The sequence below is a fragment of the Colobus angolensis genome, unplaced genomic scaffold (assembly GCF_000951035.1).
Source record: "Colobus angolensis palliatus isolate OR3802 unplaced genomic scaffold, Cang.pa_1.0 Scaffold128, whole genome shotgun sequence".
NCBI lineage: Eukaryota > Metazoa > Chordata > Mammalia > Primates > Cercopithecidae > Colobus > Colobus angolensis.
In genome coordinates this window covers 2,146,581-2,158,529 of record NW_012114030.1, presented here as the reverse complement: position 1 = coordinate 2,158,529, position 11,949 = coordinate 2,146,581, and the positions used below count along the sequence as shown (strand labels likewise).

The following is an 11,949-nucleotide window of genomic DNA, read 5'->3' as shown; positions in this document are numbered from 1 at the left end:
AAAATTACAAAAAATTAGCTGGGTGTGGTGGCGCATGCCTGTAATCCCAGCTACTTGGGAGGCTGAGGCAGGAGAATCACTTGAACCCGGGAGGCGGAGGTTGCAGTGAGTCGAGATCACAACATTGCACTCCAGCCTGGGCAACAAGAGTGAAACTTCATCTCAAAAAAAGAAAAAAAAATTGTGTAAAGACAGGCTGGACCCGAACTCCTGGGCTCAAGTGATCCTCCTGTCTTGGCCTCCCAAAGTGCTGAGATTACAGGCGTGAGGCACCGCACCCGGCACTTTTTGATGTCTTAAAGACTGGAAGAAAATGGAAAGGGAAATAATTTTCTGTTATTCCATGCCATGACCTTGTTTTGCCCCAAATCATCTCCTGTGCTGCCAGCTGGATGTGTCCTACACTTCAGGGCACACTGGCCTCAGGATCAGTTCCCAATCCTTCCTCTCCTCCCTCTCTCTGTGCTCTAAATCATGAAAGCCTTCTGGCCATCCTGACAGATACCACACGTGCTGTTCTTTTCAACCTAGAATCCCCTTCCCCCGTACCACCTCCTGGAAAACTCCTACTCAGCCTTCAGGATTCAAGTTTTCAAGTGCTACACTTCCTCTGGGATACCTTCCTGTTCCCCCATCATTTGACTTGGCTGCTCACTTTCCTCATCGCACTCGGCCATGTGGTCCTTGGGCCATGATCCTCTTTAATCTTATACCTTGTGGGGAGACAGCACCTATCACACAGTAAGCTCTTGAGTCAAACTGTCAGGAAGCCCAGGAGGAAACGCCATTTCCTCCAGGAAGCCTTCTCTTTTCTCTAAAATGAGAGGTTGCTGCCAGGCGCCGTGGCTCATCCCTGAAATACTAGCACTTTCGGAGGCCAAGGCAGGAGGATTGCTTGAGGCCAGGAGTTCAAGACCAGTGCTGTCTATATAAGAATAAAATAAAATAAAACAAAACAAAATAAAATAAAATGGATCTGGCCAGGCACAGTGGCTCACACCTGTAATCCCAGCATTTTGGGAGGCTGAGGTAGGCAGATCACTTGAGCTCAGGGGTTCAAGACCAGCCTGGCCAACATGGTGAAACCCTGTCTCTACTAGAAACACAAAAATTAGCCAGGCGTCGTGGTGGGCAGCTGTAATCCCAGCTACTTGGGAGGCTGAGGCAGGAGAATCGCTTGAACCTGGGAGGCGGAGGTTGCAGTAAGCCAAGATCATGCCACTACACTCCAACCTGGTGGCAGAGCAAAACTACATCTCAAAAAAAAATTAGCCTGGAATTGTGGCACGTGCCTGTAATCCTAGCAGCTACTCAGGAGGCAGAGACATGAGAATCACTTGAACCTGGGAGGCAGAGTGAGCTGAGATCACACCACTGCACTCCAGCCTGGGTGACAGAGTGAGACTTTGTCTCAAAAAAATAGATGGGTCACACTACCCACAGCAGCGTTTTGCTAATCTCCCAGCACTTCTTTCCTCCAGGACTGTATTATAATTATACTGTGGCCACTTTCTGGAAAGAAAGAAGGACGACCACAAAACCTGGCATTTAAGACGCTTAGAGCTGTAAACTGACTGGCCAGGATGGGCCCCTGGCTTGGAGGCAGGAGTGCTGGATGCCCGCGTCTCTTCTTACAGGCCTAAAGATCCCTCCTGGCTGTGAGCTGGTGGTCGGCGGTGAGCCCCAGTGCTGGGCGGAGGGGCACTGTCTACTGGTGGACGACTCTTTTCTACACACAGTGGCTCACAATGGTAACGGGGTGCCCATTCTGCAGGGGGGATGAGGGACTCAGGAGCAAAGAAGCGTAGACTAGAGGACAGCAGAATCAGGCCCAACGGACTTCCTGTCCTATCACCACCATCTTCCAGCTGCATGACTTGAACAAGTCACACAACTTCTCCAATGCCCTAAGACCACCACCTTCTTCATCAAGTGACTGCAAGGATTAAATGGGATAATGTTAAGTGCACAGAAAAGTGGTTACCAGCACAGGACTCTGGGTTCCTGTCCTACCTCTTGCACTTGGGCAAAGGACTTAACCTCCTTATGCTTGTTGCTTTGTATAAAATAGGGATAATTATGGTAGTACCACAGTTTGTTTTGATTAAGAGTTGATACCTATCGGCCGGGCACAGTGGCTAACGCCTGTAATCCCAGCACTTTGGGAGGCTGAGGTGGGCGGATCACCTGAGGTCAGGAGTTCGAGACCAGCCTGGTCAACATGGTGAAACCCCATCTCTACTAAAAATACAAAAAAATTACCCGGGCGTGGTGGTGAATGCCTGAAATCCCAGCTACTAGGGAGACTGAGCGAGGAGAACTGCTTGAACCTGAAAGACAGGTTGAAGTGAGCTGAAATCACGCCACTGCCCTCCAGCCTGGTGACAGAGCAAGACTCCGTCTCAAAAAAAAAATTTTTTTTTGATACATTTAAAGGGTTAGAACAGGGCCTGTCACTTATTCACTGTTTGCTTTCATGGTGTTTGGTGAGTGCTCTGGTGTGGAAATACCTAATGTCGGTGGCTCTGCTATTCCTGTCCCATGTGCCCTAGGCTCCCCTGAAGATGGGCCTCGAGTGGTCTTCATCGTGGACCTCTGGCACCCCAACGTGGCAGGGGCTGAGCGCCAGGCCCTCGACTTTGTCTTCGCACCAGACCCCTGAAGGAAGGTGCTCCCTTCACACACCTGGGCTGGAGAGACACTGCGCTCAGGGACGGCTTGATGGTAGCCAGGACCTCCTCTCTACTGCGGGGGGGTGGGTGGGTGCGGAGGGTGGGAACTGGCTAGTGAGCACTGAAATATAAATTCTGAATCCTCTCCTAACTCCTGACTACTTCCTTCGCAGGGAGAGGCTGGGGCAGGGCCTTATGTCTTCTCCTGGTACAATCAAACAGGTACCTCCTCTTTTTTTTTTTTTTTTTTTTGTAGAGTCAGGGTCTTGCTTTGTTGCCCAGGCTTATCTTGAACTTCTGGGCTCAAGTGATCCTTCTGCCTCAACCTCCACAGTCGTTGGGATTACAGGTGGGAGCCACCATGCCCGGCTAGATACCTCCTAACACAGGCATCTCCCCATCCCTCTCCCCAGGAGCCAGCACCAGTTCCTCAACTCATTTCAATAATTTAATAGAAAATTAAAATAATAAATAATATGAAACAGACTGAGAACGCTGAGCTGGGCAGGCCCAGGCCAGTCTAGTACAAAGTTAAGGAGGTAGGGAGGATGGTGGGGAGGAGGGTGCGGACTACCCTGTACGACGTGGGAGGCGGCTCAGACTGCGGTGATGTTAGGAAGGGCCGCACACTTTGGCATGGATGATGTACTGAAAAAAGAGAAAGGGAATTCTAAATCCCTCTTAACCAGCTGGAGAGGGAAGGACGCAGGGCCAGGATAGGGCCAAGTGTTGGCTTCGGAAGGCTCTGAGTGGCGGGGCCGGAATGTACCATGTTGTTAGCAATGGGGTCGGGATGGATGGAGAAGGGCCAAAGTGAGCTGTGCCATGCAATGAAGGGACAGAGGAGGACCCACGACTTGGCCAGCAGAGCCGGGGCAAAGGTCTGGGAAGGGGAGGGAAAGAGAGAGGGACTGGGCCCCAAGGCAAGAGGAAGGCAGGGGGAGGGTCAGAGGTCAGTCCTTGAAGACAATTTGTTGGCCATGAGGACGCTCATCGTGGGTGATGTGCCGTCGGACATGGATCCTCCGGACACGGTGCTCTCGGTTCTCTTCATCCTCCCCGCGGCCAGCCCCACCAGCTCCAGCTACTCCCCCTGTGGCCTCCAGGAGGGCTGGGTCTGGGCCCCGGGGAGTCTCGTAGATCAGGATGTTCAGGGTCTCCTCAAAGATCCGGGCTTCTGGAAATTCCACCTGCAAAAGGCCAGCCAGCCCCAGCTCTTCCTTTCTGGTGCAGTCACACAGGGCCATCCCCTGCATCAACACACCTTCTAGCCCTGCAGTCAGGTCCTTGGGCCTGGCCTGGCCTCTCTGCCACTCCTTTACTCAGCAAAGTCATACTTCAAGGCTCAGCTCTGAAGTCAGGCAGGCAGAATCATTTGTTTTCTCTCCCTCAACTCCTTCCCTGTCCAGTCTCTTGGTACATTTTTTCATTTGACAAATACTGAGTGAGTGCACTGCACCAGGTATTGTTCTAGGCACTGCAGAAATAGCAGTGAACAAAACAAGGGTCCTGTCCTCAGGAAGTTACATTCTAGTGGGAGGACTCAGTCATACACTTAAGAATATATGAACTAGGTTGGCATGGTGGCTCACACCTGTAATCCCAGCACTTTGGGAGGCCAAGATGGGAGGACAGCTTGAGGCCAGGAGTATGAGTCCAGTCTGGGCAACATGGCGTAACCCCATCTCTACAAAAAAATTAGCTCGGTGTGGTGGCCCACACCTGTGTTCCCAGCTACTCAGGAGGCTGAGGTGGGAGGATCACTTGAGCATGCGAGACAGAGGTTGCAGTGAGCCAAGATTGCACCACTGCACTCCAGCCTAGGTGACAGGAGTGAAACTCCATCTCAGAAACAAACAAACAACGATCAAAAAAAAAAAAAAAAAAAAAAAAAAAAAAAAAAAGCCGGGCGTGGTGGCTCACGCCTGTAATCCCAGCACTTTGGGAGGCCGAGGCGGGCGGATCACCTGAGGTCAGGAGTTCAAGACCAGCCTGGCCAACATGGTGAAACCCTTTCTCTACTAAAAATCCAAAAATTAGCTGGGCATAGTGGCACATGCCTGTAATCCCAGCTACTCGGGAGGCTGAAGCGGGAGCATCGCTTGAACTTGGGAAGTGGAGGTTGCAGTGAGCCAAGATGGTGCCATTGCACTCCAGCCTGGGTGACAGAGCAAGACTCTGTCTCAGGAAAAAATAAAAAATAAAAATAAAATAAAATAAACCAGTTTGCTAAGAGCTGTGTTAGATGCTTCCAAGGCCACACAAGGGAACACCCCAGTCACCCCTTCGACTTCATCCCTTTCCACTCCCTCTCATCTCTGCCTCAATTGCATTGGCCTCCCTTCATAGATCCCTGCAGCCTCGACCTCCTGGGCTCAAGTGATCCCCCCACCTCAGCTTCCTGAGTACCTGGGTGTGCCACTATGCCTGATTAATTTTTTTTTTATTTTTTGTAGAGATGGGGTCTTGCTGTGTTGCTCAAACTCCTGGCCTTATGTGGTCCCCTGCCTCAGCCTCCCAAAATGTTGGGATTACAAGTGTGAGCCATGCACTCTAATTATTGGTTTATCTTCCTATCTTCCCAATTACAGAGGATGTTTCTTGGAAGCTAGGTCACTGATTCATTCATTCATTCAATAAATGTTTCCTAGCTTCCAATGTGTGAAAAGCACCCGGCTAATGGGAGATAGGAAAGAAAAAGACATGGCCCTGCCTCAAGAAACTAACAGCCCACTGCTGATGCAAACCCCCTCCCCTCTACCACACATGATAAAACACTGTCTTTAGCTATGAAGGGAGTGTGACCAACTTTGGGGTTGTTGGATTGAAAGTTCATGAGTGAAGGTGACCCAAAGAAAGTGATGCTTAGCTTGAGTCTTAAGATTAAGTACAAGTTCATTAGGCAGATAGAAGGAAAGAATTCCAAGAGGCAACTGTGTGTGCAGAGGTAAGAGGTGTGAAATAGCACTGAGTGCTTAGAGACTTGCGATGACTGTGGTGTACCTGAGGTATGTGGCTCATGGTAAGCTCGGAAGGGACCAGATGAGGAAGGGCATGAGGCAGGGCTTGTACTTTGCTCAGCACTTCATTCCCCTTGATTTCCAGCCTGGTACAGTACTTAGCACAGAGCAGGGGCTTGGGGAATATCTGCTGATGATTGCCACATTAATGACTCAGGATCTACAAACGCAGAGGATGTTCTAAGAGACATCTGGTCCTGAGGTTTTAAGAATCTATTTTTGGCAATGGGCCTTTCTGAGTTTCCTTTTTTTTTTTTAATTAGAGTCAGGGCCTCACTCGGTCTCCTAGGATGGAGTGCAGTGGCATGATCACAGCTCCCTGCTGCTTCAAATTCCTGGGCTAGGCCAGGCCCGGTGGCTCATGCCTGTAATCCCAGCACTTTGGGAGGACAAGGAGGGTGGATCACTTGAGGTCAGGGGTTCAATACCAGCCTGACCAACATGGTGAGGTCTCTACTAAAGAGACTTCTCTACTACATTTAGTCTCTACTAAAAATACAAAAATTAGCTGGGCATGGAGGCAGGTGCCTGTAGTCCCAGCTACTTCGGAGGCTGAGGTAGGAGAATCACCTGAATCTGGGAGGCAGAGGTTAAGTGAGCTGAGATCATGCCACTGCACTGCAGCCTGGGCAACAGAGCGAGACTGTGTCTCAAAAAAGAGAAAAAGGCAGTGGCTCACGCTTGTAATCCCAGCACTTTGGGAGGCTGAGGTGGATACATCACAAGGTCAAGAGACTGAGACCATATTGGCCAACATGGTAAAACCCTGTCTCTACTAAAAATACAAAAATTAGCTGGGCGTGGTGGCACGTGCCTGTAATCCTAGCTACTGGGGAGGCTGAGGCAGGAGAATCGCTTGAACCTAGGAGGTGGAGGTTGCAGTGAGCGGAGATCGTGCCACTGCACTCCAGCCTGGTGATAGAGTGAGACTCAGTCTCAAAAAATCATAATATAACAATAAATAAATAAATTCCCGGGCTCAAGCAATCCTCCTGCCTCAGCCCCCTGAGTAGCTGGGATTACAGGTACATGTCATCATACCACCACACCACCATACCTCGCTAAATTTTTTGAGTTCTTACAGAGATCAGATCCCGCTATGTTGCCCAGGCTGGTCTCAAACTCCTGGGCTCAAGTGATCCTCCTGCCTTGGCCTCCCAGAGTCCTGGGATTACAGGCTAAGCCACTATGCCTGGCCCCTTCTGAGTTTCTAATGACAACTGTGGACCTCCTATGCAGAACAATGCATACGTCCCCATTTCAGGAGTTGCAAACAGCCTTGAAACACATTCAACAGGCCTAGGCGAAGCACCCTGCTCTAACCCATGACCCCCATTTCACAGAGAAACAGAGACCCATGGGATAGGGTGGCGTGCCCACTGCTGCGCACCCCAGGCCCCAGGATCTGGCTCCTGCCTCCCGGGGGTGGGCTCTTTCCCCTGCCAACCTGCTTTTGTCCAGGGTCCTGGTCATCCCCAGCCCCCCACGTAGGCTCTGGAACCCCTCTGACCTTGGTCTGCTTCTTCTCCGTAGCATAGACAATGGAGGTACAGCACACCTCGGCGATTTTGCGGCCCTGCCCGTAGAAAGACCAGCAGCAGATCTCGTCCCCCAGGACATCCTTGAGGAAGAGCAGCCGCCCGTGGAAGCGCAGGGCCAGCTTGTCGAACAGCTCGATGTTCTTAAGTAGGTTGTCATCTGAAGTGCTGGGGACCAGGGGACCAGGAGGCCTCAGCGTTGGCACCCCTTCCTCTATAACCCCAGGACAGGGGCCTGGATGCATTCCTAGTCCTCTGCTCCTGCCCAGGGCTTCGGTGCTCAACAGGAAGCCTCCTCTGCCCCTGGGGCCAGGCTAAACAGGCCTCAGAAGGGAAGCCACATGCACTGAGCAAATCCCAGCACAGCAGAGCAGCTGCCGTGCGGGACCTGGAGCCAGGCTGCCTCCCTGGGGGTCCTGGCACCCCATTTTTTAACTGGGTGACACTAGGCAAGTTACTTCACCTCTTGGTGCCTCAACCTCCTCATCTGTAAAATGGAGCTCACAACAGTGCTGACCTCAAGGGGGAGGACTCTGCCAGTTCCTAGAGAGAAAGCACTTGGGACAGGCTCACCATTATCACTTCATCCTCACCCAAACCCATTTACTGATGACTAAGCTGAAGCTGAGAAGTGGAAAGGACCTGCCCAGAGTGCCAGGGGTAAGAGGCAAAGCTAAATCTGCAAGCAGGCAGGCAGATGTTCTTGTAGGCCCTCTGCGTGGCTGTGGCTCTCGCCTTGGGCAGGAGCAGGGCTGTGCTGCATCCCAGGGTCCCGCCCAGTGCCCCGCACCCTGGTGGTCACCTGGTGTAGGAGTACTTGTTGTTACTGCGGTTGTGCAGGAGCTTCACCACGGGCTAGCAGGGGAGAGAGGATGGAGGAGAGGAGTGAGGCTGCAGGGAGAGGCTCCCGCAGTGAGCCTCCACCCTGCAGGGCTTGGGGGCCTCACCTTGGAGGTGCTGGCCAGGAGCTGCTGCTCCTCCCGGGGAGATGTCACCGTGGGAATGAGGCACAGCGGGGACAGCGTCTCCCTTTTTTGCTGGGGAAGAAGCGTAAGGTGGTTAACAGCACAACCAAAGGCTACATACTCCCTCACTTAAAAGCCTTCAAAAGCTGGTTGGGAACAACTCCAGTCTCCTCAGTGGTCCGCAGGGCTCTGCCGGCTCCAAGCTCCGCCGACCTCTCTGCCACTCTCCCTTGGCTTGCTGGGCCTTGGTCCCATGGACACCTTGCTGCTTTACACATCCAGCTCGTGCCCACCCCGGCCACTGGCTGTGCCCCTGCCCGGGATGCTTCTTTGCTCAGCTGTCAGCGTGGCAGCTCTGTCATGCCATTCAGATCGCAGCTCACACAGTGCCTCCTCAGGGCCAGCCCTCCCCATGCCCACTGGCTAAACAGCCTCCTCTACATCCTGCCTTTTGTGTTATCAGTTCATTTTCTTTTCTTTTCTTTTCTTTTCTGAGACAGAGTTTCACTCTTGTTGCCCAGGCTGGAGTGCAAAGGCGCGATCTCACCTCACTGCAACCTCCGCCTCCCGGGTTCAAGCGATTCTCCTGCCTCAGCCTCCCGAGTAGCTGGGATTACGAGCATGTGCCACCATGCCCACTTGATTTTATATTTTTAGTAGAGATGGGGTTTTTCCGTGTTGGTCAGGCTGGTCTCCAACTCCTGACCTCAGGTGATTCCCCCCCGCCTCCGTCTCCCAAAGTGCTGGGAATATAGGCATGAGCCACTACGCCTCGCCTATCAGTTCATTTTCTGTACGGCACTTAGTGCCTGACTTTTTCTAATTTTTTGTATTTATGATCTGTCTCTACCCACCTAGGAATAACTACCTAGTATACAACTGATGCTCTGTGAGTATTTGTTGAACAAATGAACCTATTTGTTGAGTGAATGAACTTCATTGGCTGGGATGATGTTGGAGAAACAAATCAGAAGCAAATGCATGGGCTTCTTTCTCTTCTGTCTTCTAGAATCTTCATGCCAAAATCCCTCTCACTTCTCCCAACCTTGAAAACCCAACGTGCAATTCTAATACAAATTCCAGATTTGTTTTTTGTAGAAACTCGTAAGACTCTCTAAAATTAACATAGAAGAATAAAAGTCTACAATTACTTAGGTCTTTTTTTTTTTTTTTTTTTTTTGAGACAGGGTCTTGCTGTCACCCAGGCTGAGTACAGTGGAGCGATCACAGCTCACAGCAGCTTTGACCTCCTGGGCTCAAGCCATCCTCCCATACTTAGGTCAGTTTTTAAAAACAAGAGCAAAGAGGAAAGGCAGATCCTGCCAGACATGAAGATAGGCTTCAAAGCCATAACAGTGAAAACGGTGTTAGTTCGGGCACAAAAACAAAAACACCCGAGAAACACAACAGAGAGATCAGAAACATACCACTGTGTACATGAGAACTGGTAGTTTTAAAGACACCACAAATGTACGAGGGGAATTATGGAGTATGAATTCGTTATCTATCACGGTGTAATGAACTGCCCCCAATCTAGGAAGTTAAATTAACAATATTTATTACTTCCGTTTCTGAGGGTCAGGAACTCAGCAGTGGCTCAGCTGGGTGGCTCTGGCACGGGGTCTCTTGTGAGGCTGTGGCCAAGATGTCAGTGGGGCTGTGGGCATCTGAAGGCATGACCGCCCCTAGAGGATGCATTCTGAGAAAGCTTGTTCATGTGGCTGGCAAGTTTGCACTAGCTGCTGGCAGGAAACAGCAAATCCCTGCCATGTGGATCTCTCCACAGGGTTGCTTGAGTATCCTCACAGCATGGCAGCTGGCTTCCCAGAGCAAGTAATTCCAGAGAGGAGAAGGTGGAAGCCTCGTTGTCTTTTTTATTTTTGAGATAGAGTCTCACTGTGTCACCCAGGCTGGAGTGCAGTAGCGTGATCTCGGCTCACTGCAACCTCCACCTCCCAGGTTCAAGCGATTCTCCTGCCTCAACCACCCAAGTAGCTAGGATGTGTGCCATCATGCCCAGATCATTTTGTATTTTTAATAGAGATAGGGTTTCACCACGTCGGTCAGGTTGGTCTCAAACTCCGGACCTCAGGTGATCTGCTCGCCTCAGCCTCCCAAAGTGCTGGGATTACAGACGTGAGCCATGGCACCTGGCCCCTCCATTGTCTTTTACAACCTAGGTCTGTTGGTCCTATCCAGTGTGGAAGGAGGTAACACGCGGGAACGAGCACCAGGGGACGAGAATCATCAGGCTGCCTTGGCAGCTGGCTCCACAGGCCATCACTGGCCCTCAGTGATTTCCTCCCTCCCACATGCCAAATATACTCACCACCTCCCAGGATCCCCCATCATCCCATTACAGCATCAGCTCAAAGTATAGAATCTCGTCATCTCCATCAGGTCCAGGTGGGGATGTGGCTCTAGCATGCAGTTCCTTAACTATGGCTCCTTAAGTGCATTTCTTTTTTTTTTTTTTTTTTGAAATGGAGTCTTGCTCTGTCTCCCAGACTGGAGTGCAGTGGCACCATCTCACCTCACTGAAAACTCTGCCTCCCAGGTTCAAGTGATTCTCCTGCCTCAGCCTCCCGAGTAGCTGGGATTACACGCATGCACCACCGCCCCAGCTAATTTTTGTATTTTTAGTAAAGACAGGATTTCACCATGTTGGCCAGGGTGGTCTTGAACTCCTGACCTCAAGTGATCCAACTGCCTTGGCCTCCCAAAGTGCTGGGATTACAGGCGTGAGCCACCGCATCCAGCCCTTAAGTACGTTTCCTATTTGCAAACCTGTGAACTAAAGAGACAGGTCATTTCCTCCACACTCCCAGTGTGCAGTGGTAGAGGCAGGCACAGGATAACCACACTCTTGCTCAAAAGCAGGGGAAGCTGGGTGTGGTAGCATGTGCCCGTCATCCCAGCTACTTGGGAGGCCAAGGTGGGAGAATTACTTGAGCCTAGGAGTTCGAGACCAGCCTGGACAACATAGCAAGACTCTGTCTCAAAAAAAAAAAAAAAAAAAAGAAGGGCAGGGGACAGCAGGCACATAGAAGTCACTGGTCTGTAGAAATTCGGTAATCCAGTTGGAGAAATGCTAGGAACTCTTTGATGCCTACTCCTGTTCAGGAATGATTCTCCATGGCTCTCCCTGAGTCATCCCACCTCTTCCATAAAAGATGTTTGCAGCTTCACAGTTTCATCTGCCTGCTTCCTGCCTGTAGAAGTTCGGGTGTGCAAAGGCCTCTTGTCCTTTTGCACTGGCTCTGTCCCTTCCGGTCCAAGCTGGCAGTGTTTCTGCCAATACAATTCTCTTCATAACTTACTGGGTATCTTGCATGTCTTAGGGTTCACTACATTAGAAAAAAGCCACACCTAGAAATATCTGCAAGTGGCCAGGCACAGTGGCTCACGCCTGTAATCCCAGCACTTTGAGTGGCCAAGGCGGGTGGATCACCTGAGGTCAGGAGTTCGAGTGGTCTGACCAACATGGTGAAACCCCATCTCTACTAAAAATATAAAAATTAGCGGGGTGTGGTGGTGGGCACCTGTAATCCCAGCTACTCGGGAGGCTGAGACAGGAGAATCGCTTGAACCCAGGAGGTGGAGGCTGCAGGGAGCTATCTCAAAAAAAAAAAAAAAAATCTCTGCAAGATAAGCCCTTCTCTACTTTGGGGTTGTGCTAAGATGCTGAGACACAACACCTTTAACCTTCTCAGAAGCGCAATTATTATTTGATTCGACTGGAAGATCCCTCTGA

The 11,949-nt window shown here is 50.9% G+C and overlaps 2 protein-coding genes across 2 annotated transcripts in view; one reads left to right on the top strand and one right to left on the bottom strand.

Moving 5' to 3' along the window:
* ASPHD1 (aspartate beta-hydroxylase domain containing 1) overlaps positions 1-2,823 on the top strand; it is a 5,337-nt gene extending 2,514 nt beyond the window's left edge. Inside the window, 2 exon segments of the mRNA XM_011933545.1 lie at positions 1,638-1,751; positions 2,553-2,823. Coding sequence (XP_011788935.1) covers positions 1,638-1,751; positions 2,553-2,662 — 224 coding nt within the window. The 3' untranslated portion in view covers positions 2,663-2,823.
* Positions 2,824-3,095: 272 nt separating this feature from the next.
* Positions 3,096-11,949, bottom strand: part of KCTD13 (potassium channel tetramerization domain containing 13) — a 21,600-nt gene continuing 12,746 nt past the window's right edge. The window contains exons 3-6 of the mRNA XM_011933544.1: positions 8,178-8,267; positions 8,033-8,085; positions 7,203-7,398; positions 3,096-3,862 (exon numbers count right to left, since the gene is read on the bottom strand). Coding sequence (XP_011788934.1) covers positions 3,626-3,862; positions 7,203-7,398; positions 8,033-8,085; positions 8,178-8,267 — 576 coding nt within the window. The 3' untranslated portion in view covers positions 3,096-3,625. The remainder of the gene's footprint in view (positions 3,863-7,202; positions 7,399-8,032; positions 8,086-8,177; positions 8,268-11,949) is intronic.